The following is a 25505-nucleotide window of genomic DNA, read 5'->3' as shown; positions in this document are numbered from 1 at the left end:
TTCAACGATTTGCACGAGTTCTACTAGGAGAGGACTTTCTTCTCGTGAAATAAACATGTTTTCCCCCTCTCTCGCTCTTGATTTTAGTTAAAAAGGGAAGGAAAAAGAAAATCAAAATTTGGTAAGATGAACGAGTTTCCACGTACAATAATTTTTAAAAGGTGAATTATAAGTTTCATGTCAACATCATTGTATGAATTGGATAAGAACGACTTGCTTTATAAGATTGGAAATGAGAGGATTTTAAACCCTTAATGTGAATACCTCAGCCAAACTTTATCGAGAGATGATCCTAAAAAAGAAGGTATTTAAAACCATTTATAATGCAACATTATTCATTTATTTGAATCGTAATAAGTATCTACCAATCTCACATGACATCTATTTGACCTTACTTCATTTACTACGACTTGCTTTTCGAGAACATATCTCGCCACCCTTCTTTTCAAATAAAAAAAAAATATCATAAATCTTCGTTTGTGATTTTGTTGGAAAACTCCGAGAGAGTTTACTCGACCCATAATTCAGTCTCCCACATAACTCAAGAAAGTTTACGACTTCGTTACGACCTCTTTCCCTTCCGCCACTCTCTCCAATCACACCATTCTCAAAGGAGAGGATTTGTCTAAATTTCACCTTTTAAAGTAATTATAATGATAAATGTATTGATATGTATTTTGGTCACATAGATAAATATTATAAAAATGTATATAAATTACAAAAGGATAATTATTTAATAAGAGTTTAGATTACTTATATTATATTATTAAAAAGAAAAATAAATTAAACTATTTAATCAGTTTATTAGGAAGGCAATAAATTTAAAATATTTTAACAAGTTTAATAGTAATTTTGGAGGTGGGTAAATGTTTTAAAACTAAAGAATCGTAACAAACTAGTATATACGAGTTCCCGTTAAACTATGTTTATACAATCTTTATGAACGACCAAATCATATCATATCGAAGATATCTTAATAACCCAAATACCAAACAACCCATAGAATTAATATTTTTCGACGTAAGTGAGACATAAGTGAATGTACAAGAATTTATACATATAAACGAAAAAAAAACTACATATCAATTATCGCTAATAATTGCTAATCATTAGCGATCTAGGGCTCCTTTTTCCATGGCATGTGAAAGGTCAATAATTGAACCTTCTTTTCACATCTATAATATTATCAATAATGGTGAAAAAAGGCAAAGAGATGCTGATGAACAAGCCATGCTTCATTAATCAAATATAGGCAAACTCACAGGGATAAACATTAGCTTAAACTGTCATTAAAATTGTACGAGTGCTTTGTCTCATTCTTAATGGCAAAAAAGAAGCTCAATATATATAGGTTAATACCAAGGCAGTTTCCCCTAATTGCACAACAACTTCAGTCAAAGCCTCTGGAGTAGCGACCATGACGATCAAAGAAGCCCATCATACCGAACGCCATATAGAACACGCTTCAAATCAACAGCTTCTCAATGGCATCCTGCATTTAAGAAGGAAATGCACTGTATTATCAAGGGGAAATAGATACTTTAGAAAGATGATACCTCACAGAAAGATGAGGTAGTAATTACCTTCAGTTGCTGTATCTGAGATTTCAATTGGCTTCCCTCGTTTGTTGTTACAGAGCATGCAATTACAGGTCTAGTGACTCCACATGCTCGGCCAAGAGCTTGCTTTGAAGGGACAAATACATAAGGCACATTCTGCAAGTTTGGGTATAAAACCATTATATCATAGAGCAATAAGCACAATTTTTCATCTTGGAACATAAGATTCTATGATATTGAAGTCAGGAAAAGAAATCATCCTACTATTTGGTTCTTATAAGGACTGTATATGATCAAATATCTGCAAATATAACATGACAGTAAAAGGCATTTTCCCTCGAGATCTTTTACAAACAAACCATAATTGAATAATTATCAGCATGAGCCCAAAGATAACTGTTATGGGCGTATTAGAGTGATGTTAGCACCCCCTTACCCCTAAACAAAAAGGTTTTTCTAGGGCCCTCTTATCTCTTCCTTCTCCGAGCTTGGGTTATGGAAGAAGCCCCTCACGTAAATTGTTTGAATGGGATAATCAATCATTTGTCTATTGGCATGGACATAGCACAGGAAACTTCGATCCTCAAAAGGAGCGAAGCAACTTTACAGAGTGGGAGAGGTGAAGGAGCGAAGTAATGAAACCGATAGGGAGAGGAGCGAGAGGAGTACTCTTCGTAGCTAGCTCGCAGGTCTAACTCTATCCAAAACGAGACTCCATAACAAGGCAAAAGGAAAATTTTCATCTTTTACATCGTAGAATCCAGCATCAGAAGAAGGGTACAACTAAAGCTAAAGCAAACAGAAAAGTGGTAATATTGGGAACATCTGCTTGAATATAACCAGAAAGAACGATGAAACAAAAAAGTGCTGTTAACTATTGCGTCTGTATAAACGCCAAATCCTTGCATTGTTTACACTAAGGTTTCACTAGTTAAGAAACAGTACAATAAATAGCAGGGGAGATATGGGGATACTTCAATACGTTCATTCCCCCATTTGTCAAAATCTCTATATTAACAAGTAACAACAGAAAACCATGACTATCTACCGAAAGTTCAAAAAACAGATAGTTTTACCTTATCTTCAGCCAACAATGGAAGATGGAGAAGAATCTCAAGCGGCTCAGTATCAGCAGCCATCACTACAAACTCCGAAATTCCTCTATTCAGCGTCTTAGTGGCTGAAAATCCATCAAAAGAAAACCATTAACCAAGGGGAAAAAAAAATAACACAATACAAAATCCTCACCGAACACTTCTTACGAAGCCAGAACGTTGATCAAACGAAACACACAAACTTTAAACAAATCACGCTACCTTCATTCGCACCCTTCTTCAGCTGCTTGTAGTTAGCAGCTTGCTGAACAAGATCAAGAATAGTAATTGTGAGCTGCGCATCGGCCAAAGGATAGGCTTTGGGATTCACTGCTTCTCCTGTCTGCAAAAACACAACCACCATAAAAATCCATGCAAACGAATGAAACAAAGATCAACGTAAGTTCATCAAACAAACATACAGTACCATTTTAGATCCAAGAAGAAAGGTAGGGTTTTAACACAACGACAGCAGAATTCGAGGGAAACAAAATTAGGGCTTAAGAGCTACCGGTAAATTCTTGACGATATATGTATGGAAGATATAGAGAAGACTCATGGTCACTGGGCCGAGACCCTTGGACACTGACGTCTAAATTGGGCCCAAGCCCAATACATCTAACAAGTCCAGCCCAGTTTAGATCTTGGGCTTGGACCATATAATTGTACTTTTGGATCCACTCAGCCCATTATTTTAAAAATATAAATGTACCAAATAAAAATTAAATAAAAATGGGCTAAATTAATAAAAATACTCCTAAATTTATATTTTATTTCAAAAATACCCTTTAATTTTTATTTATTTTTTAACAATACCACTCAATTTCGAGGAAAAAAAAAGAATAATACATTTACCTTCCTACCCTTTTAAAAATTAAATAACAATTGGCTTAAAAGAACACATTTTAACTTTTTTTAAAAAAAAATAAAAATGGTAAAAGTATAATATTTTAAAACCCAAAAATCAACTAAAAATTAAATTAGCCGTAAAATGAAGGACTAAATAAGAATTTGATCAAATGTTAGGGACCAAAAAGAATATATTTTAAAAAAAATTTAATTACATATTTATTTTTGTGCATGAGGTGGGCCCACTTTGGTCATCGGCGTCAATAGAAATCAAGACGCTTGCGCAAACCGGGACGACTGAACCCGCGAAATCCCGAATAGTAAAAGCTCGAGAGAAGTTCTTCAAAATCAAGAAAAACCCAGTTTTCATTTCCATTGATCGATCGCATTAAACCCAATTGAAGAGAGTAGCCGACATGGGTTGGATTGGAGAGACCATCGAGTCTTTCAAATCCATCAAAATCAGGAAGGTTCTATCTCAGGCCGTCAGTTTTGGTATGTAAATTCAATCTTTAACATTTTGTTTACATTTTGCTGTTCATGAAATGAGCAATCTGCTGGGAAGTATTCGTTTGATCTTTCTTGATGATTCAAATTGATGGGGGTTTTGAACTGTTCTTCATTGTATGATTTAAGAACTGCGAGTTATTTTTAGACATTGGTAGTATGAATTTTCCCATTTAGTTTCTATAATTTTGGTCTAATGTGTTTCAATGTCTCCAGAATTTAAATTTGTGATAGTTAACGAAACGATGGATGTGGAACGCATGATGAACAAATATATATGCTAGTTTGACATGATTTGGAGATCAATGGTTGAAAGAAACGAACAATTAGATAAAATACAGTATCACAATCTTTAAACTGGATAGGATTTTGACTTTTTCAGTTCTATTTTGTTTTATCCAACTTACTCCTTTCTCCCAATCTCTATTTGTCCCGTCGTGTTAAATAGATACGTCCTTTCATGATTGTAACATTGCTAATGGTGAAAGTGTATAGAATCAAGGTGAAAGTGGTATAGAATGGTGAGATCCACTTTGATTGGAGAGAGGAACAAAGCATTCCTTATAAGGGTGTGGAAACTTCTACCTAATAGATGTGTTTTAAAATTGTGAAGCCGATGGCGATACGTAACGGGCCAAAGCGGACAATATCTACTAGCGGTAGACTTGGGCTGTTACAAATGGTATCAGAGTTAGACACCGCGCGGTGTGTCAGTGAGGACACTAGCACCCAAGGGGGTGGATTGTGGGATCCCACATTGACCGGAGAGTGGAACGAAGCATTCCTTATAAAAGTGTGGAAACCTCTCCTTAGTGGACGTGTTTTAAAATTGTGAGGCCGACGATGATATGTAACAGGCCAAAGCGGATAATATCTATTAGCAGTGGGCTTGGGCTGTTACAAGAATCATCGTTTAAAATTTAGAGACGTAAATGATTTTTAAGCTTTAGAACTAAATAGACACTGAGTGTAAAAGTTAAGCAAAGTTCAAGCACTAAATTTATAGTTGTAGTTCGATTATTCTTCGTTTCATCCCTGAAAGGAACATACATCTAGTCATGTAGGAATGTAGAAGAATGATTTAGCTGCTTTGGTTTTTATATTCTAACTCCTTAGTCCTGGTATTCATCTGCAATATGTATTTTTCTTCTTCATTCCTTTACTCTAAGAACAATATCATAATGTATCAGGTTTGATCGTTTCAATGGCATCGATGATTTGGAAAGGGTTGATGTGCTGGACTGGCAGTGAGTCGCCTGTGGTGGTTGTGCTCTCTGAAAGTATGGAACCTGGTTTTGCTAGGGTGAGCTGATCCTCTAAGACAATCAACTTCATTCTCTTAAGTAGATTGGTCCTAACTCTTAGCCATGCATTTGAAATTTTAAAAATCAAGTGATCTATCAAATATATATTTGAAGTTTATGTCTAAGTTCAGAGACTAAATTTGTAACGGCTCAAAGCAGACAATATCTTCTAGCGGTAGGCTTGGGCTGTTATAAATGGTATCAGAGCTAGACACCGAGTGGTGCGCCTGCGAGGATGTTGGGCCCCTAAGGAGGGTGGATTGTGAGATTCCATATTGGTTGGAGAGGAGAATGAACCATTCCTTATAAAGGTGTGGAAACCTCTCCGTAACAGACGTGTTTTAAAACCTTGAGGGGAAGCCTAGAAGGGAAAGCCCAAAGAGGACAATATTTGTTAGCGGGGGGCTTGGGCTGTTACAAATGGTATTAGAGCCAGATATTGGACGGTGTGCCAACAAGGATGCTGGGCCCTTAAGAGGGGTGGATTGTGAGATCCCACATCAGTTGGAGAGGGGTACAGAGCATTCCTAATAAGAGCATGGAAACCTCTCTCTAGTAAACGCGTTTTAAAACCTTGAGGAGAAGCCCAAAAGGGAAAGCTCAAAGAAGACAATATCTGCTAGCGGTGGTCTTAGGTCGTCACAAATCTCGAGGTTGAGTGACTAGATTTCCAATTTAACCTTCTAATAGTGCTTCATTTTGGTTTATATTCACCTAGCGCTGCTAGCATAGCATATCTGAGAATGCACAGTGGCCAAGCATAAATGGGGTAAGGCTTATGATAATTTTGTTATGGCTTCTTATGGGAGTTTTATCTGTTGCAGGGCGACATTCTCTTCCTCCACATGAATGAAGATCCAATTCGTGCAGGGGAGATCGTTGTGTATAAAATTGAGGTAAGTTTGCTCTCATGTTTCATGTACTGGTGTGATCATACATTTCTACACTGATTTTAGCTAGTTCTTGGATATAAAAGAATGTTTCATGTTTATATCTTCGGTTGTGTTTTATGAACCTCTTAACGTCTAATCGAGTCTTAAACTTCGTAGCCATCGTTCAAGTTCCTTGCCTAACATATCTTGCGTCGTATTCACATTAGTAAATCGTCTACTAATTTCCATTTGTAACATTTGCTAGGGACAGGTCATTCCAATCGTTCATCGTGTAATCAAGGTAACGTTTTTTTTACCAAGTTGGTAGTGGCTTAGCAGGAAACCATTCTTGTTCTTTAAAGCAAAACACATTTACATCAAATGTTATTGTTGTCAGGTCCACGAGACCAGAGATACAGGAGAGGTTTACATACTTACAAAAGGTACTTGAACTGAAACATGACAATAAAGTGTTCTCGCTAAATGTTTGGCAATGAGCTTTGCTCGTTTCTTGTGTGTTAAATCTGCAGGTGACAATAATGAATTTGATGACATTCTACTGTACGCTAAGGATCAGCTTTGGTTGGAAAGACAACACTTAATGGGGAAAGCCATCGGGTAAATTCACAAGCCTCCGTGGTTGTACTGCGTGGGTGCCTCTTGAGGGTCGCCGCTTTACTTGTCTCGACATGAGGGTCACAACCTACTCTCTTCATAGTATGATTGTGATATTCTCCTCTACTTAACTTAATCATCGTCCTCAATGACTTTCTCGGGGCACAAACGCATCGTAGATTGTGACATTCTCCCCCACTTAGCTTAGTCATCGTCCTCGATGAATTTCTCGGGGCACAATCACATTGCGGATTGTGACATTCTCCTCCACTTAGCTTAGTCATCGTCCTCATGAATTTCTCGGGGCACAATCACATTGCGGATTGTGACATTCTCCCCCACTTAAATTAGTCATCGTCCTCAATGACTTTCTTGGGCCACAATCGCATGCCTTCGTGGTTATACTAAGTGGGTGCCTCTAGAGGGTTGCCGCTTTACTTGTCTTGATGTGAGGGTCACAACCTACTCTCTTTATATTTATAGTATGGTTGTGGCATTCTCTCCCACTTAAATTAGTCAGACTTTTTCTGGGCACAATTGCATCGCAGATTGTGACATTCTTTCCCACTTAACTTAGTCATCGTCCTCGATAACTGTCTCAGGGCTCAATTGCATGCGTTCGTGGTTGTACTTGTCATTATTTTTCCAAAGTCTAACTATATTAAGCAATTTCATGTGTTGTTTAGAAATAAGGAAAGAAGAGTTTTGTTTTTGTTTTGCAGTTTCTTGCCATATGTTGGATATGCAACAATTATCATGACAGACATGCCTATAATCAAGGTTTGAAATTTGACTTGAAAATAGAATGGAATGAAAGACTGATATTTTGTTGTTCACTAACTTTTATTTGTTGTTATTATTGGTATTGCAGTACATAACTATTGGTATAATGGGATTGCTGGTCTTAACCTCCAAGGACTAGTGAATATCAGAATGGCTTTACTCTTTGATTTATACCCAATTTCAAAGGCAGGAAGCGTTTTGAGAATGGCTTTACTCAGATCATTTGTTTTTCATATGGAAATCAAATATAGAAACAATTCTATATTGCTTCTTGTAATACATACGTTTCAAAGGACTGTTCATAAACTTAGCTCCTAAATTTGCTCTTAAACTCTTTGATCTTGGCAAAAAAGACCAATTTGATCAACAAATTTGAACATCCCCCACAACAATATCGAAAAACATCAATCGTCAATCAATATTGCATTGGAGTATACAAATTTTCTTCAAGTGCTATAGGCCTTTTTCCTTAAGTTTTTTCGTGCACGTGCTTCAAACGGACTAATTAGGGTTAACAAATTAGAGTTTCTTCTAAAATCCAAAAGATTGGAAGCAGAAGATAACGATGCAAAAATTGGTTTTCTATATGGCAAAAGACTCCAAAAGAAACTTTGAAGATCTCTAAAACGAAACCTATGAACAAACTGACTATGAAAAATAGTGCCTTAACTCCTCAAGTACCCCTAGAGAGCTACAATAAATGATGGAGAATCGGGTTCATCACAAACAAAAATTATAGCAGAAATAAAAGATACAGCTAATGGTAATTCATCTTTTAACTTTGCTCATCTGCATCACCTGTCTCCGCCCTTTCCTCGGCAGCAGCTGCCATCAATTCATCGAAGTTTTCGGTTTTACCCAGCAAGATCTCGATCTGACAAGGTCAAAGTTACAATCAGTGTTCAAGAAGCTCTTGGAGAAAGAAAAGAACAAATTCATTGAGTTCCATGGTGATAGAAGAACACTAACTAATACGCTTTTGTTCAACATAAACAAGTAACAAATCCAACAAATAATGAATGTATAAAAGATTTTTAGGACCTCGGTCTCTTTTTTCGTACAAAAAAAAAAAAACACACAGATCATGCAAGTTAACGTTGCAAACCAGACTTGTCGATATTTTGATGTCCGAATGCAAATGGAACCGTGATTACTCTATCAGCCATTTTAAAAATTCCTACGTACTGAAGAAGGTTCAAAAGTTGACCTTCTCTAGTAAACGTCCCCTCGTTAGGATTTGTCGAGTATTTACCAATTAGGAGATCTTAAATATGCATGGGGGCAATCTTTACCTTAGCCTTCTGGACAGGTCGGCCTCTTGAGTCGTCCTTGATATCAACAGTTGAGGTTGTGATCTCTGTAAACTCGATGTTAGTCACTAAAAGGAACAAAAGTATACACTCTTATCTGAAAACGAGGAAGCCAGAAACCATACTCTTCTCAACAGCCAGTCCATTGTTTTTCAAAATTTCGGCAACTGTGACAACTGTGGCAATTGCTGCAAAACAAAGGTATGTTCATTAATGGAGTCAAGGATAAATTTTTATGGACAAATCATGAGTAAGTCCCAAAAAAAAAATACAATAAAGTTCATTCATTGGGATGGTAAAAATAGATAAAAGATGCACCAAAAACCAAACATGACTTATAATGGCCCAAGCCCACCGCTAGCAGATATTGTCCGTTTTGGACTTTCCCTTTCGGACTTCCCCTGAAGGTTTTTAAAACGCATCTACTAGAGAGAGATTCCCAAACCCTTATAAAGTATGCTTCGTTCTCCTCCCCAACTAATGTGGGATCTCACAATTCATCCTCTTTGGGGCACAGCGTCCTCGCTGGCACTCGCTCACTTCTCCAATCAATGTGGGACCCCCAATCCACCCCCCTTCAGGGCCCAATCCACACTGCCTCGTGTCCACCCCCTTTGGGGCTCAGTCTCCTCGATGGCACATCGCCCGGTGTCTGGCTCTGATATCATTAGTAACAGCCCAAGCCCACCACTAGCAAATACTGTCATCTTTGGGTTTTCCCTTTTAGGATTCCTCTCAAGGTTTTTAAACGCGTCTGCTAGGGAGGAGTTTCCACATCCTTATAAAGAATGCTTCATTCTCCTCCCCAACCGATGTAGGATCTCACATGACTCCTGCTGGAAAGTCTTTCAACAAATTTTCATCATTATGAATACAGAATTCCAGGTGATTATCAGTTATCCAAAAACTTGAAATTAACAAAAATAATATCAGTATGCATCTTCCAAACTTTTTCAAAACATCATTCACAGCACATTCCATTTAGTTCCAATAACACCACTCAAGTCCCCCCAGTTATCCGCATACTGTGGCATAGCACCCAGGTTGTGATGTGAGAAGTATAAGGTCGTCAGATCCAAGGAAGACTGAGAGCAAAACGGCAACAAGAAAGGCAACAAACTAATGGCAAATTGCACATTACTTTACTTAATCATGAACAGATAGTCCCGTAACTCAGAATTTAAAGTCCTTTTAAGGCAGACTTCAAATCAATTACAATTACACAGACCTATTAGTCGGGTAAAGGGCTTAAAGAACAAAATGGAAGCATAAAGCAGAAAAATTACCCATTCCAAGAGCAGAAAGTTCGACCACATCATGCTGCTGCATGTACCTCTACATTAAAAACCGAAAACAAAAATCAGAAACACGACGCATTATAAGAACAAATGGAATCGAAACATAGCGAAATTGCAAACCTTAGCGAGATTGACATAGAAGAACAAAGGTTTCTTGGTGTTGGAGACCTGAATCCGATTCTTCTTATACGAATCGGAACCCAAGTTCATGGAATCCACGCCTTCTACAATTTCTTCCATCAAGCTCCTCCTTCCTTCACCTCGCAAAAACCCTAAAACACTGCAACACAAAACCCAAAACCCTAGTTTTTAGGGTTATTGGAGGAGGCCAAAGGAACACAATTTCTGATGCAACACAAAACCCTAAAACACTGCAATACAATTTCTGATCTTTTTCTTGTTACTTCCTCTCTATTAACATTTCCTTGATTTTATATTATTTTATGTGTATGCGAAAGTACAATAATACCCTTCTTTCTCTGCTACTATTTTTTTTTTCTTTTCTTTCTAAATGGTTATTTATTATGGGTTTAAAATGTATTGCTTGAAATTTAGAAGAAAAAAATTTATGTAAATGAATATTAATGTAAATATAATGACTAAAATATACATGTTTTTGTTTATAATTTATAAATTTGAAAATAATTATTTAAAATGCAATGTGCTTTTCAACTTATATTTATATTTTGTTTGCTTATGTATAAGAGACCGACAACAATTAAAATATCAAATTTGAATTATTTTTTCAAGAAAATGGTTCGATTATAGCTTTTTGATTATGCCAAAATGAGGAAAAAAAGTGTAACGGCCCAAACCCATTGCTAACAGTATTATCCTCTTTCGGCTTTCCCTTCCAAACTTCTCCTCAAAGTTTTAAAACGCGTATGCTAGGGAGAGGTTTCCATACTCTTATAAAAATGTTTCACTCTACTCTCTAACCGATGTGGGATCTCACACTCCTTCGTGGCCTAACGTCTTCACTGGCACTCATTCCACTCTCCAAAGGGAGGTGGATTATATTGTCTGATCCCACACCGTTGGCAAGGGGAACGAACCATTTTCTATAAAGACATAGAAACCCCTCATTAGCATTCGTGTTTTAAAACATTGAGGGGAAGCTTAAGGAAAGATAATACCTGTTAGCACCAAATCTGGACGGTTACTAGCAGAAGAAAAAAAAACGTGTCCTCTTGATCAAAAGCAAAAAACACCTTTGAAGATGTCAAAGCAATCTACCCAATGCTTATTATATATCATGATACAGATGAATCAAGGAATTACTTTGCCTACTTGTACAAAAGAAATACAGAGGGTTATAATATAAATCAGCCAGTAAAGAACATACATATCTTTAATCAAGTTTAATGTACTAATATGAAGAGAAACTCTTCTTTAAGGAGACCAATTTGTTCGAGGTAACTCGGTCCTATAACGTGTATATTAATGTCAATAGCATCATCCAGATTCGGTCGACAAATTCCTTTCTTCCTTTTCGAGTCTGTTTAACCATTTGAGCCCAAGATCACACCCTGAGATTGCTGCTGCATTGAACTGTTCTCTAGCCCTCTCAACTGAACTCATAGGACCATCTGGGTTCTTTCTAGCCTTTCTGGTTGAAGAACCATTCTTTAAGCTGAATTTCGTTAGAGATTCGGGTACTTCAACGCCTAAGACATGCATATCAAAGGACTAAGGATGAGGGGTAGCTACTAAATTTGGCTCTATTTAATCGTCTAGTACTTCGATGCATCGATATGATGCGAACTCCACAACTTTCTATCTAAGATCATGATGTAGTTTTTATGCTTTTTTCTAAATAACGTTATGGAATATTTTGAATTAGTACCAACCTGTGGAGCTAGAGAAATTCTTACCTTTGAGAAGAAGAGATCCATATGCTATAGCTGCACCAGCATGACCCTGCGAACATGAGAAGCCATGAAGTTATTAGGCCAGTTAAAGTCATTGTCTACAACATAAATGTTCCAACAGTGTGCTAACAGAAAATTAAGAAACCAATGATTAATACAGTGATGGAATAAAAAGATTAAAATAGAAGAGAAAACACCGCTAGCAGATAATGTCCTCTTTGGGTTTTCCCTTTCGCGTTTCCTCTCAAGGTTTTTAAAATGCGTCTACTAAGGAGAGGTTTCCACCCTGATAAAGAATGCTTCGTTCTCCTCCCCAACCGATGTGGGGATCTCACAATCCTCCCCCCTTCAGGGCCTAGCGTCCTCGCTGGCACTCGTTCCCTCCTCCAATTGATGTGGGACACTCCAATCCACCCTGCTTTGGGGCCTAACGTCCTTGATGGCACATCGTCTCGTGTCCACCCCCCTTCAGGGCAAACATCCTTACTGGCACACTGCCTCGTGTCTACCCTCTTCAGGGCTCAACCTCCTCGCTGGTACATCGCCCAATTCTAGCTCTGATATCATTTGTAACGGCTCACGCCCACCGCTAGCAAATATTGTCCTCTTTGGGCTTTCCCTTAAAGTTTTTAAAATGCGTCTGCTAGAGAAAGGTTTTCACGTCCTTATAAAGAATGCTTCATTCTCCTCCCCAACCGATGTGGTATCTCACAAGTATATTATCAAGGAGGGCCCACACGTGTAATTGCACAAAAGCCCATGCTGTGTGAGGTGAATATCGGACGATGCTTGCCTGGAACTAGGCCGCAACCCAGTGCCAAGGTATGCAGCTTTTGAATTGTAGAGCCTATAATCATGATGAAAGGAATACATTATACTACCTTCTCTGAGGCTCGATGGAAGCACCATAATGCCGATGCAATATCTTGCTTCACGCAGTCTCCTGTCAGATATACTGCACCTAAAAGAAAAAGTGCACCTGGATGCAGCTAGAACATTGCAAGAGCAGGTAAGGTTTAATGCATAATTTGAAAATGTGATCTCTTTGAGCCTGCAATTAGGCGTCATACCTGGTCAACAGCCTTCTCCAGATAATAGAAAGCTTGTTGGTCTGATTGTACATATTTATTCTGCACAAACCATTTCACCGACTTAAATAAAAACCAAAGTAGTTGATGAGGCAACAAATACAAGCATGGAAGAATAAATACCTAACTTGCTAACGTGATTACAAGCAATAGGCAAAAAACGATATTTACTCCTAACGCCATGAGAATAACTCGTATGGTTAGGCATGTGACATCGCACCTACTTAACCAGATTTAGGTCCAATCTTTTGATCAAACGTTTGGGTGAAAAGAAAAATCCTCCATGTCTCTCAAAATTAGTGTTCGGTGAATGGGCCTCGTTAGTGGGGTGGAACCAAAACCACAGTTAACCCAAGAAAAAAAAGTTAGAAGTTGACCAATTCAACCAAGTTTCTGTAACAACCCAAGCCCACCGCTAGCAGATATTGTCTGTTTCGGCACGTTATGTACCATTGTTAGCCTCACGGTTTTTAAAATGCGTTTGGTAGGAAGAGGTTTCCACACCCTTATAAAGAATACTTCGTTTCCCTCTCCAACCGATGTGGGATCTCACCGTTTCTTTTTTAAATAAGGTCCAAAACTTTGCTCTTATTTATGGATTGGACAATGCATTCACTAGCAACAAAAATTAGCAGTTTCACCTCAACTCTCAGACGACAACCGAGTTCATATTGTGCATCTGGATCGCCCATATCTGCTGCTTCAACCAACAATGCAGCTCCCCTGTTACAACAAAGAAGAAAAAGAGACTAAAACATGTCCCTGAGCAAAAAACCAGCAGCCATATAATAGACATGGCCACACAGTGGTACAAAATAAATACAAAAAACTTGAAGACAAATGAATCCGTCTACTTCATATTTTCTGAGATTTGAAACAGACAATGAACAAATGAAAGTAGATGTTTCGAAAGAGTCATACTGAATTTCTTTCCCATGCCGACCTATCACTTACCTTCGAAACATTACAGCCATAACGCTTGAAACACAAAACTCAAGAACTACAGCAGTTATCCCAAGTAACGAATGCATCGTTCAAGAAAAGAAGTACAAGGTTCACTTACACAGCTTTACATCCCCCTGGGACGTGATACTTCAAATGCAATTTTGACAACCAATATCTAGCATGGGTATTAGAATTATCAACTTCAAGAGCCAATTCAAAGTTTTCCTTCGCTGTCTGAAACATTTGCAATGGGAAACAACGTCCATCTCGTGAGAAGAGTAATCCCAATTACTAAAAGAAAACAGAGAAAGTATGTAGAAAATGCAGCCAAAACCAAAGTAATAAAAGCAAAGATGCCTGCTGTTCTATGAAGGCCATCCCATTAGCTTCTGGACAATGGCATACATTTCTTTAATTCAGACACAAATACCAAATTGTTCAACTGCAGCATAAGATGATAACCCAAAAGCTCAAGTTTTCGACGTAATCAGCTAGGATAGGACTAATCTACTATGAACAAATATTAATTATGAAAGAACTGAAATGGCATTGAATTTGAACTTGAGGCCTCTAAATTTTCAGTAAATCCTGAAAACATCCAAGGAAATTTCATAAACATCAAGCATTCAGACACTGTTTTCCACATAAATCCATCTCAGTAATCAGTAAGCATTAGTAATTAGTTACATGATTTCTTAGCAATGTAATAAAGTATCGTAACGATTATTTCAGCGATTTGGGAAGAGAAGAATAGAAACAAGGTGTAATTCAAAGCAATTACCCGAAGAAGCGGGATGAGACGGCGATCATTGAGCTCGCAGTAATCAATAACTCTATCCACTTCCTTCAAAGCACTCCATCCTTTGGAGATCAACTCCATGGCTTTCCGATTTCTGCTATGAAGCTCCCTCTAAAGAGACCAATACAAATCAGAGAAACAAAAAATGAAAGAGAAAACCGTAGAACAGAAGATTCAAATGGAGAAACTAATTACATATTGACTGAAACGAAGCAGAACACTGCGTGCTGTGGGATTCCATAAGCGCTTTGCAAACGGCGGCCTGAGCATCTTCGTCTTCCTTGTGAAGCAGTGGCCTTCCCGTGAGGTTTGTGTCTGGCTCGCATCCCGGTCTGATTGAGTCGGTTTATGTTTCCGGTTATATTGTCATACAAAGACCGGACCGGACCGGACCGTGCAATTCCAAATTTGCCCATGCCCATTATGGGCCGGGTCACAATTTTTTAGAGCTTCATTAAACTGTTACATATTTATCATAAAGTCAATTAATTAATCCCAAAATAATGCAACTTTCATTGCTTAGTTTTAATATTATTATGAACTTTATAATATAAGCTACATAGCTTACACTATTATATTTATTAAATAAAGAAATAATTATGTCACTTTTCAACCATAAAATAATAATTATAATAAATAACACACTAATTAAAATTATATTACTTCATCCATTATTAGATTTTGTTAAATAAATTATTAAATGTCATAATAATAGAACTTTATATTAAATTACTTTGATAAAGATATCAATTATTTTAAATTAATAAATGCATATAAAATCTCTAAAATTCTTTTCTTCATCTAAAAAAATGTTTATATAATATAAAGTATAATGTAGCAAAATATCAATTATCTTTTTATTAATTATTGATCTCCAAATTAATTGGAAAAAAAACCCACCAATTGTGAAAACCCCCTTTTGCCCTCAAAGTTTTCCACAAAGACCTTGTATTTAATAATTAAATTAAATTTATCTCCATTTTATTTATTTTAAAATAGTTTAGTTTATTTATATTATATTTACATTAGTGACTTTTTGTTACGAATATAATGAAAATGTTGATTCATTTTTTTATGTCGATGTAGACATGTTAACAAATATTTAATATTTCACATCATTTATACATAATTTATTAAAAAAATCATAAATTTAAGAGAAAGAAGTTTGGCATTTTAAATTTTTTAAAAAAATTTTGAGATTAAATTTCAATATTACAAGTTTGGAGTCTATTTTTTTCAAATCATGGACTTAAAAGACATAAAATTGAAAGTTTCAGTAAATAAATTACTTTTAAAAAATTTAATTCGTCAATAACCTAGAGTTCAAGAGTGTGATATCTCATGTCAATTAGAGAGGGAAACAAAATCTCTCTTTAATAGAAGTGTGTTAAAACCATGAGATTAATAGACTAAAATGGACAATATCTGCTAGTGGTGGGCTTAGACTCTTACAAATGGTATCAGAGAAAAACATTGGAACAGTGCACCGGCGAGGATACTAGCCCCCCAAAGAAGATGGACTATGAGATCCCACATCAGTTGGAAAAGGGAACGAAAGGGAACGAAACATTCCTTGTAAATGTGTGAAAACCTCTTTCTAGTAGACACGTCTCAAAACCGTGAAGCTGATGACGATACGTGACGGGCCAAAGATTTTATTACAAAATAAAATCAAAATTTAGGAAGCTATCATAATTCTTTTGAAAATTCGATAAAATAGACACAAATCTCAAACTTCGAATAAAGCTAAAAGACAAAATAATAATAATAATAGTGAGAGTTGTTCATCGTATTCCTTAAAATACCTTATTATATGTATGTATATATATATATATATGTTTTTTTGGTCTTGACAAACATTTGTTCAAACTCTCCACAACATTGATTTAGGGAAGCATTTTGTTTCATTGAAAATGCTATCTCCTTTGTTTAGGACAAATAATACATCAACCTACCATATACTTCAAGGGACCCTTACCCTACAAGTAAGGCTGTGAAGGGTGTGGGTGTCCTTTCTGTTAGGCTGTCTTGGAGCAGCTCCACAAAATATATCAAATCACAACCAATTTATTATCCTTCATCACATGTGTTTGACTCTTTTCATTATTTAAACACTCCTCCCCCTTCCATGTTCTTTATATATTCTCCACGAGAACGTACACGTAATGGCTAGTCTAAACAAGCAAATGAAGGGATTCAAATCCTTCTACAAGTCTCGAGATGGAGCTCATCATAATGTACCGGCTCGTAACCTTGTTTCTATGAGTTCGGTGGATAAAACATCCGTTTACAAGTATAACTGGTTGAATGGGAAATCTAAGAAAACAAGCGATCAGAATGGTGGTGGGGGCGGGTGCGGGGGAAGAAAGGTGGTGGTCGAGGGGAGGAAGTCGGTCTCCCAAGTGGAAACAAATTTGGCATCAGTGGCTGCGTTTCTTCAAGTGAAGGTGTTGGTATCAGACATGCCTGAGATGATGCAAGTTGAGGCTTTTAGGACTGCAAGGAGGAGTTATGATAGCTTGGAGAAGTTCAGCTCAAAGTATATGGCTTACAATATTAAAAAGGTATCATAGATTCTTCCTTTTTTGGGTTTTCTTTGAATCATTTCTATTTTCCTCTTTAAATATATACTCAATATGAGCATATCATTCATCAGCTTCACAAAATGAAAAATTTTATTCAAATTGTGAGATCCCACATTGATTCGAGGGAGAACGAATGCCAGTGAGAACGCTGGCCCTGAACGGGATGGATTGTGAGATCCCAAATTGGCTGAAGAGAGAAACAAAACATTCTTTATAAGAGGGTGGAAATCTTAGGGTGTAGAAACCTCTCCTTAGCGTTTTAAAAACTTTGAGGGAAAACTCGAAAAAGAAAGTCAGAAGAGAACAATATTTGCTAACGGTGAGTTTGTAGTCTGACATAAACTCACTTTTTCTTTCCTGTTTTGGGCATGGACAATTCCACAAAAAAGAAAAAGCAAAATGGAAGGCCCTTGATATGTTACTTTCTTGCTTTCCTTTTTGGTTCGATTCTATCGAGAACAACAATGTTCAAGTACATTTTAGGTTGCACCCACCCAACCCGAACACCACAACCGAAAAAATTCAAAACTATTTTTAAAGAAAATAAGAAAGAAGAATTTGTGATTGGCCCGTTCAATGAGTGTAACTCAAGATGCATGCAAAGTATGTTTCTGATCATATAGTAACGAATCCATGTCTGAATCCTCTAATTAAACACAATCCATCTCAAACTCTAGGTTTCTGATCATTGAGGCAGTTGTTCACTACAATCACTGAATCATTGCATTATATTATAAAAGAATAAAAAAATCAGACAGAATTCAAGTGGGCATTTGGTCAAAGGATCCGACAGCCCATGTGTTTAGATCAGTGATTAGCACATATTTTAAGCTCACAATCTGATATTTCATTCAAATGTAGTCTTCCTTTTCCTAACAATCCATGTGCATTGGCTTAGTAATGCTAATTTCCCTTGCAATCACTTTGAAAGAATCTCACTTATTACTAAATTAGTACTGACTCGGATTGGTTGGTTACGGGACGAGGATCACGAAGGGTTTCGAGATTAGTAGAGTGAGATGAGCCAAGTTTATAGGATCATAGATGAATAACAAAGTTGTTAGAAGTGATAAGAAATTGGGATCGTTCCAGGTCAATGTCACAATGTCATACGATTCTAGGTTCTAATTGAACGGTCAATGATAAATATATTTGTAAATCGAGCCAAAATCTATGCTACAGCATACTTTAACTATTCTTGTCAAAAAGGACCTCTTTTAGAACACAAAACAGTGTTTAATAAATGTATTCCCTTGACATCCCATTTTGTATACATCGATTTATAGTAATGAAGTTGAGGCCTAATGCAGGAGTTTGATAAAGTTCATGGGCCGGCCTGGCATTGTATTGTCGGCTCAAGTTTTGGGTCATTTGTGACCCACTCAACAGGTTGTTTCCTATATTTTTCAATGGAGAAACTCTATATTTTGTTGTTTAGAACTAAGATTCAGAAGGCTAATGAATGAGCTTGAGTTCATAGAATGATGAACCTATGTAAATGCCTACTTTCTTATCTCAATTGAAGAGTCGATCAATCGTAAAGAATTGGATAAGTTTCTAATTGATAGAATTAAGATCACATGAATAAAAAGTTCAAATATGTATCGAGTGACTTCTAAGTGCTCAAAAATATATATTTTTTTAACTTCAAGACACTTTTTAAGCACTTAAAAAGTCTACCTAAAACAGATCTACAATTGAAAAAAAAGTACGAGATACGAACCACTTGTGGAGAAGCAGTCGTGTTATTATTACCCTAGAATTGGATGAGATGCCGGCCCCTTAATCCAGAGGCATTCCTGGTAGATCCGGCTGAGATGCTATTTCACTCGGACGACATGACATGAAACAAACAGCCAAGTGTTATACACTTCAAGAAAAAGTCAAAAAAGCCAACATAAACTGGCCTTCAAAAGATTAACTTTTCTAATGAACATCACCTTGGAAATTATTTTGATTTAAATTTTTTGGTCAAAAGATTCAAATCTACCTATGCTTCAGAAAATACTTCCTCACATAAAGTTTATACGTCAATCTTGTTAGAATTTGTAGACCATTTCCTTAGTATATCCAAGTTCCTGAAGGATGCCAGCAAGCTACAAGAAAGCAGTAAAAAAGATTATTAATATGTAATAACAGTCGATGAATCAATTAAAGTTCATGAAAGGACAGTGAAAAGCCCAAATATATTGCTATACCTCTCCCTGTGAGTAATCTTTAGCCTTCTCCCCAGATATGTGTTTCATCATTCCTGGTGGACCGCATACCTGAACACGTGGAAGGGAGTCGTTTATGTATCTAGAAATGACTATGGTAGTAAAACTATAAAACATATAATTTCTTTCCATTTCAACCAAAAATTACAGATAGACTCGTAGTGTAAAAGTTAGATAGCCTCAATACCAATGCCCTGGCCATGTAGCCAGGTGTGTGTATACGAGTACATTCAAAACCATATGGGTGTGGAGGGACTCGAACGCCTTCATTGGTTTGTCCTAGTAAGTAACTTATAGGCAGACCATTGGCTACGACAGGATCTATGAGCCTGGCTCTACAGGCCACACTCGATTTATACTGATATAATTCACATATAGGTCTAGATGATATGAAGATATTTAGACGGCCCAATTGATATACAAGAGCATGATTCATTATGTTATTATAATAATGGGAACAATAGATGGAAGAGGCAACACAGATTTTTTAAACCATTTTTTCATTTTCCTTCTCGCTAGAGGAAAATGAAATATCGCAATGAAATAGATAAGAACTGCAAAGACTACCGGTTACTGAAGTACTACAGCAACAACAACAATAAACACTTACGAGGATTAGTGTGTCGTCCCCAGGGGCAGGTAAGCCTTTAATGGCCATATCCTTTGATACGTATCCTTTTCCTCCCTTCCAACTCTTTGATGGATTGTCAACAGTGTAGAAGACCTACATTTTTATTACCAAAGAGTCCATCACTTTCATTACGAGGCAGGAATTTCATTCGATCAATAAACTGTTGTTTTATCTCTCTATACAAATGAAATTACCCTAGTGATGACAAAGGGCTGTCCTTCATACATGAACACGCTACTGAAACTAGGTTCTTAATATGTCATCGTTCATCTCACAATCATTTGATAGGACACAATTCTAAATATTACAGCAGTTTTTCATTAATCAAATAAACGATACCTTTAAATTTGGGTGGCTAGATGCAAGTAGGTCAAGTTTCTGTTTAAGCAATATATCATCCGGCGACACATTCCCATAAATCAGCGAGACCTGTAAGCATTAAAGGACATGCTCAAGCAATCATCAAAAAGCTATAGCTGAGCTAGTTTTGTGTTTATACTGCACAAACGAAGGTAGGTTGAAAAATCAAAGAGTAATATTATCAAAATTTCACAGGTTCATCACTCAAGTGTTAGAAGAAAATGCTGCTCCACTGCCCATAGAAAATACCGGAAATTACTACAACAGTTCCAATTGGGGTGCATTTTCACAAGCTCCAAATAGGGTTTAGGGTCTTCTATTGGAACTTTTCTTAAATCAACGAAACTTGCTTTACTAAGTGATTGCGCACCTGGGTATTGTCATCTGGGTTTTTTACTATAGCATCAATGACTTGAAGCATGGGAGTAATTCCAGTGCCACCAGCAATCTGCATGGGCAGAAAACAAAATTTTGAGATATCACGTATAGTTGATCTCAGTATTTAGTTACTCTAATTACACTAAAGCCGTCTTTCAGTTTCCTGTCATATAATAGAAATGGTCATTCTCGATACAAAGAAAGCTATATAACTTGCATGTCAATAAAAAAATTAAAGGAACTTTTATCTTTTAAATTAGAAGTTAAAAATGATTGCCAATCCAAAAAATGATATGCAAACTAGAGTATCTGAGCTTTCAATGGGGATGCACAGCAATTGAGTTAGTGTGCGTATAGTTTCACGGTCAATCTGAGATGATTCTTCTTACCATGCCAATGTGTTTCTTCATATTTGGTGAGTATCTGATCTTTTCAATGGGGCTGCAAAGCAATCAAGGGAAAAGAGAGTGACATATACGATATACAATAAATGGCCTGAAAGTAAGGAGGAAGACAAAATAAATTAAAAATACCCTTTCACTTCAACCACATCCCCAGGTTTCAAGCTAGCAAAATGCTGACTCATTTTTCCATGAGGATATACCTGCAAAATTCACGAAAGAAACCACAAATTAAGTAATCATATAGCAGTTTTGTCTTTAAAAGGATAAGCAGATACATTAAGGAAATATACACGGTAATGTGAAGAACAACATACCTTAATCAGTAGATCAAAGTATCCCTTTGAATCAGGATCTGATATAGGTGTATACCTGAACAGAATAAATATACAGGGAATCACATTACATACATCAATAAATACAATCGAGTCTCATCTTGATGTTTCAAAAAAGAGCCTCACAAACAAAATCATTTCATGAAGATCAAGTAAATATAAAGAAGAGAGGTTGGATTGATGGTGAATAAGTAGGTAGCATAAGTAGCTGGAATATCATAAAGATTGAACTGTGAATATTGAATGGACTGGCTGGAAGTCTCAACTTCCCAAGGAGGTAAGTATTTTGAAAACATAATCAATTGGCTGAATTATAAAAGACTTTTTATCATTATGCTAAACCCTCAAAAACTCCAACTTACTGATACCAAATTTTCAATAATCAAATATAGGTAAAATCAAAATCAAGCATGCCAATATTTGCGCAAGATGACTTACGGGCGTACAACGTATTTTACTTTTCCCTCAGCATCTACTCCACTTGGTGCTCTGTAGTTACAACAACGCACCGGGATGAATAACCAGAAGCATAATCCTTTTAACTTAGCAATCATGAGCAAATTGAAAAAGATGGGTGGAGGAGGAAAGAGAAAAACTTACCTCGTCAGGAGGCATGAAGCGACATGCAACCCCAATTTTTCAGTAGGATCAAATGAAAACCTGCCCCAGTTTGTGTATTAGAAAATATTGCATACATAAAAAGTCCCTACTTATAATTAGTTGCATTACTGCACAAATTACATGGGTGAGGTTATGTTATATTGGAGTGTAGAAAGAAGAAAGGAGCTGAGAGCAAACACAAAAATACATAGTAGTGTGACGAAATGTATTGAGACTAGTGGCTCCAGTCATTATTTCAAAGGGAAAAGTTTGGGCAGTAGTTTTAGTAATTGTTTTCTGCTAACCCCACATCAATTCCTTACCTGAAATCTAAAACTAAAGACATGTCTATAAAGTATTCAAAGCAAATAGATGCTTCATTATCTTACTAAAGTGCCATAAAACGGGGATCCTAAATTTTGTACCTGAATAACTGAGTATCATGAGTAACCCGTGCAGTGTCTTGCAGCTTGAATTCAATCCATTTATCGGACTTGAGTGCTGGAAATGGAAGTGCACAAAACCATTTTTCATGGATTATGAAATGTAAGAAGAAACTAAAAAATTTAAAAGTTCATTCGTGCCAGATTCTTCTTTCTTTTATAACAAAATTGGTCTAGAAATAGCAAATGAGACAAACTGACCAACTTTTGGGCCTCCCGCTTCACTGTTTTGATCTAGATGAACCTGTGAATAACATTTACCAATAGAACATTAAGCTCCAACGAGATGCTTCATCCTAGACGTCCATTAAATTTCGATAATCATAAGAATAAAACACGCCGCAACAACCAAATCATACGAACAGACGACGAAAATGAAGCTCAGTAATAAACCAATCCATCACAACGATTTCAAATTATGAAAATAAATAAGAATGTAACAATTCAATACAATCAACCTCCGAAATGGATCTTATAAGCGGCACATACAATTAAAAACAAGATAAGAAAACACGAAAATCCAGCTGAATTACCAAATCCGATGATGAAACATAATACATATACGAGATTCCGCCAGAAACTGCAGCAATAGCTCCAATAGGGAATCTATACTTAGAAGAATGGATCTTTGATTGACCTCCAAATGCATTGGAGCTTAGAGCTGGAGCAGCGTTTACAAGCCTTCGGAGGAACGTAGCCATGATCGCCAGAGGAAAGAAAGAGTACGAAATGTGTAATGGAATAATTGCAGCACTGCACACAAACAAACCCCCTGCCTTTTGATACTTTGAGAAATGGACATGTAACGGGCCCACTTTTGAAAATGGGCCTAGCCACTGGGCCTGGTTTCTTGGTCCTACTTGAGCCCAATTCGAATGGAATTATTTGGGCCTCTAGTTTGTAGCCCAATTCTCATTGGGCCACCCGCTGCCCTAAAACGAATATAAAATTATATGTTTCCGTACGGCCCTTTTCTCATACTATTTTATTATTTTTTTTAAAAATACCATCGATACATAAATATTGGGAAAAATAACAATTTTGCCCCCAAACTTTCAATTTTTCAAAAATACCCTTCAATTTTAAATATTTTCATTAATACCCTTTCTAAGATAATAATAATAATAAATAATAATAACTTTACAAAATGTATTTAACTACCCATAAATATTAAAATTAGTATTAACACAATAATTCTTATAAACGAAATTTTAATTTTTTTTTAACTTTTTAAAAAAAGTTGAAAAGGTTTTTAAAATAATTTTAAAAATTAAAAAGGATATATTTGGAAACTTTTTTGAAACCTTAATGATATTTTTGAAACAAGACGGCAGACGCGAACAGTGGTCTCTGACCAGGACTAGAACCCATTCAAATTTGGATCTTGATATGTCGGTGCTTTTTAACCGTAGGCATCTTGCCAGGAAGTTGGTGGGCTCATCATGAATTAGGTCGGGGTGAGGTGGATCGAAGAAAGGTAGCTTGCATCTCTCCTGGACAGATGGCAACTTATGTAGTGGTCGGCCTTCCTACCAGGATGCCTCCTTGCTTGCTCGAAGAGCCCCTTTAAGGGGAGGAAGCAAAAAATAAATAATAAAATAAATGTATTTTTTTAGAATTTTTAGAATTTTTAAAAAATTCAATTAATTTGAATATAATAAATTAAATAGAGGAATTAATTTGAAATTTTATAAAATAAAAAGAAAAGAAATAATATTTAAAATAGAGGGAGGGAGTAATGATATGAGACAGTAAGGCATTCAAAGCACAGTTTTCAAAACAGTCCTTTCTTGGATTAACTTTTATTTTAAGGTCCTTTTTGGATTGACTAATGAAATATGGATTAGACCAAATTGCCCTTGCCCCAGCTGGAAGAATTCCCTATACATTTATTTAATATACTTAGGATAAAAAGTACATTAATTTCTCTGTGACAGGAATCTTTATAATAAAAAGCTAAGATATTTATATATTATTCATTTTAATAATGTTTTACTCTATAGTTTATAAAAATATAAGGACAGCCCTTTTGACCAACATTATTTTTATATACAATTAATTAAATTTAATTTTTAAAAAAAAACATGAGAAGAAGCTGCCCATGATGATATGTCTGAAGAAAACAACAGTTCAGAAGTCATCTATGCATCCCCATGTCTTTTTTATTATTATTATTATTATTTTAAATTTTTTTACATTTTCACTGAATTTTATGCCTTCCCATTTATAATTTAACCATTCATTTTTTTTTATTTTATAATTTTATGGTGTAATATATATAGTAAAATTCATTTTATTATTTAATTTGAAGGGATTTAGGGTCGAAGGGAGAAACAAAACATTTTTTTTTATAAGGATGTAAAAATGCATTTTAAAACCATGAGGTTGATGGTGATACGTAATGAGTCAATCGACAATATCTACTAGTGACGAACTTGAGCTGTTATAAATGGTATCAAATCCATGTTTTGAGTGTTAGGATCGATATCAGTCGTTAGCTCTGATACCAGTTGTTAGGATCGCACACGCTCAATCTAGATGAACATAAAGAATGGGATAGTAAAAATTGCAAGGAGAACTCTGGCTAAAAGAAGTATGTACAACAATAGAGAGTACAGATAATATAAAGTACATTTTCAAAGCTGACCAGATATATATGGTT

The 25505-nt window shown here is 36.2% G+C and overlaps 6 protein-coding genes across 8 annotated transcripts; 2 read left to right on the top strand and 4 right to left on the bottom strand.

The window, feature by feature from the left end:
• Nucleotides 1-1214: 1214 nt before the first annotated feature.
• On the bottom strand, nt 1215-3168 carry LOC111450370 (NHP2-like protein 1). The gene is made up of 5 exons (XM_023090450.1): nt 3081-3168; nt 2876-2996; nt 2636-2739; nt 1584-1715; nt 1215-1492 (listed from the first exon to the last, which is right to left on the bottom strand). The coding sequence occupies exons 1-5, from the start codon at nt 3081-3083 to the stop codon at nt 1466-1468; spliced, it is 387 nt and encodes a 128-aa protein (XP_022946218.1). The 5' UTR covers nt 3084-3168; the 3' UTR covers nt 1215-1465.
• A 624-nt stretch (nt 3169-3792) lies between these two features.
• On the top strand, nt 3793-7875 carry LOC111450367 (signal peptidase complex catalytic subunit SEC11C-like). The gene is made up of 8 exons (XM_023090446.1): nt 3793-3997; nt 5200-5312; nt 6138-6209; nt 6451-6486; nt 6583-6628; nt 6716-6803; nt 7523-7580; nt 7672-7875. The coding sequence occupies exons 1-8, from the start codon at nt 3919-3921 to the stop codon at nt 7720-7722; spliced, it is 543 nt and encodes a 180-aa protein (XP_022946214.1). The 5' UTR covers nt 3793-3918; the 3' UTR covers nt 7723-7875.
• Nucleotides 7876-8143: 268 nt separating this feature from the next.
• Nucleotides 8144-10611, bottom strand: LOC111450368 (uncharacterized protein At2g34160-like). The gene is made up of 5 exons (XM_023090448.1): nt 10312-10611; nt 10180-10228; nt 9019-9081; nt 8876-8940; nt 8144-8457 (listed from the first exon to the last, which is right to left on the bottom strand). Exons 1-5 carry the CDS (start codon nt 10429-10431, stop codon nt 8359-8361), a joined length of 396 nt encoding a protein of 131 aa, XP_022946216.1. The 5' UTR covers nt 10432-10611; the 3' UTR covers nt 8144-8358.
• Nucleotides 10612-11411: 800 nt separating this feature from the next.
• On the bottom strand, nt 11412-15217 carry LOC111450363. Its single transcript, XM_023090443.1, has 8 exons — nt 15090-15217; nt 14877-15005; nt 14214-14329; nt 13792-13873; nt 13133-13192; nt 12944-13051; nt 12066-12111; nt 11412-11858 (listed from the first exon to the last, which is right to left on the bottom strand). The coding sequence occupies exons 1-8, from the start codon at nt 15162-15164 to the stop codon at nt 11647-11649; spliced, it is 828 nt and encodes a 275-aa protein (XP_022946211.1). The 5' UTR covers nt 15165-15217; the 3' UTR covers nt 11412-11646.
• Nucleotides 15218-16989: 1772 nt separating this feature from the next.
• Nucleotides 16990-18969, top strand: LOC111450366. The gene is made up of 2 exons (XM_023090445.1): nt 16990-17458; nt 18790-18969. Exons 1-2 carry the CDS (start codon nt 17060-17062, stop codon nt 18943-18945), a joined length of 555 nt encoding a protein of 184 aa, XP_022946213.1. The 5' UTR covers nt 16990-17059; the 3' UTR covers nt 18946-18969.
• Nucleotides 18970-19113: 144 nt separating this feature from the next.
• On the bottom strand, nt 19114-23594 carry LOC111450360 (NADH-cytochrome b5 reductase-like protein). 3 transcript variants are annotated; one of them, XM_023090438.1, is made up of 14 exons: nt 23377-23594; nt 23045-23087; nt 22826-22901; nt 22401-22460; nt 22239-22289; nt 21783-21837; nt 21598-21668; nt 21454-21505; nt 21057-21134; nt 20666-20755; nt 20306-20419; nt 19678-19746; nt 19470-19575; nt 19114-19299 (listed from the first exon to the last, which is right to left on the bottom strand). In XM_023090438.1, the coding sequence occupies exons 1-13, from the start codon at nt 23542-23544 to the stop codon at nt 19519-19521; spliced, it is 984 nt and encodes a 327-aa protein (XP_022946206.1). In that variant the 5' UTR covers nt 23545-23594; the 3' UTR covers nt 19114-19299; nt 19470-19518. The 3 variants fall into 3 exon arrangements, with proteins under 3 accessions (XP_022946206.1, XP_022946208.1, XP_022946205.1); XM_023090440.1 differs by having other exon boundaries at nt 19496-19575; XM_023090437.1 differs by having other exon boundaries at nt 19114-19575.
• Between the last annotated feature and the right edge of the window lie 1911 nt (nt 23595-25505).

Source organism: Cucurbita moschata, unplaced genomic scaffold, assembly GCF_002738365.1.
Source record: "Cucurbita moschata cultivar Rifu unplaced genomic scaffold, Cmos_1.0 Cmo_Scf00012, whole genome shotgun sequence".
Taxonomy (NCBI): Eukaryota; Viridiplantae; Streptophyta; class Magnoliopsida; order Cucurbitales; family Cucurbitaceae; genus Cucurbita; species Cucurbita moschata.
The sequence above is the reverse complement of the archived record's forward strand: the minus strand, read 5'-3'. Positions and strand labels throughout refer to the sequence as shown.

Bases quoted from the DNA above. Each gene is read 5' to 3' on its own strand.
- LOC111450366 (XM_023090445.1), top strand. From the start codon at position 17,060: ATGGCTAGTCTAAACAAGCAAATGAAGGGATTCAAATCCTTCTACAAG. The intron at 17,459-18,789 runs GTATCATAGATT...GGCCTAATGCAG, and splicing joins TGGCTTACAATATTAAAAAG to GAGTTTGATAAAGTTCATGG.
- LOC111450360 (XM_023090437.1), bottom strand. From the start codon at position 23,544: ATGGCTACGTTCCTCCGAAGGCTTGTAAACGCTGCTCCAGCTCTAAGC. The intron at 22,290-22,400 runs GTAAGTTTTTCT...TTGTAACTACAG, and splicing joins GCTTCATGCCTCCTGACGAG to AGCACCAAGTGGAGTAGATG. The intron at 19,576-19,677 runs GTATAGCAATAT...GCTTTCTTGTAG, and splicing joins AAGATTACTCACAGGGAGAG to CTTGCTGGCATCCTTCAGGA.
- LOC111450368 (XM_023090448.1), bottom strand. From the start codon at position 10,431: ATGGAAGAAATTGTAGAAGGCGTGGATTCCATGAACTTGGGTTCCGAT. The intron at 8,941-9,018 runs GTATGGTTTCTG...TCGAGTTTACAG, and splicing joins TGGACTGGCTGTTGAGAAGA to AGATCACAACCTCAACTGTT. The intron at 8,458-8,875 runs GTAAAGATTGCC...TGACCTTGTCAG, and splicing joins GACCTGTCCAGAAGGCTAAG to ATCGAGATCTTGCTGGGTAA.
- LOC111450367 (XM_023090446.1), top strand. From the start codon at position 3,919: ATGGGTTGGATTGGAGAGACCATCGAGTCTTTCAAATCCATCAAAATC. The intron at 6,487-6,582 runs GTAACGTTTTTT...TATTGTTGTCAG, and splicing joins TCGTTCATCGTGTAATCAAG to GTCCACGAGACCAGAGATAC. The intron at 6,804-7,522 runs GTAAATTCACAA...TTTGTTTTGCAG, and splicing joins TTAATGGGGAAAGCCATCGG to TTTCTTGCCATATGTTGGAT.
- LOC111450370 (XM_023090450.1), bottom strand. The intron at 2,740-2,875 runs GTAGCGTGATTT...ATGGATTTTCAG, and splicing joins GAAGAAGGGTGCGAATGAAG to CCACTAAGACGCTGAATAGA. The intron at 1,716-2,635 runs GTAAAACTATCT...CCAAACTTGCAG, and splicing joins CATTGTTGGCTGAAGATAAG to AATGTGCCTTATGTATTTGT.
- LOC111450363 (XM_023090443.1), bottom strand. From the start codon at position 15,164: ATGCTCAGGCCGCCGTTTGCAAAGCGCTTATGGAATCCCACAGCACGC. The intron at 15,006-15,089 runs GTAATTAGTTTC...TGGTCTCTTTAG, and splicing joins TGCTTCGTTTCAGTCAATAT to AGGGAGCTTCATAGCAGAAA. The intron at 13,052-13,132 runs GTATGACGCCTA...GCAATGTTCTAG, and splicing joins TGGAGAAGGCTGTTGACCAG to CTGCATCCAGGTGCACTTTT.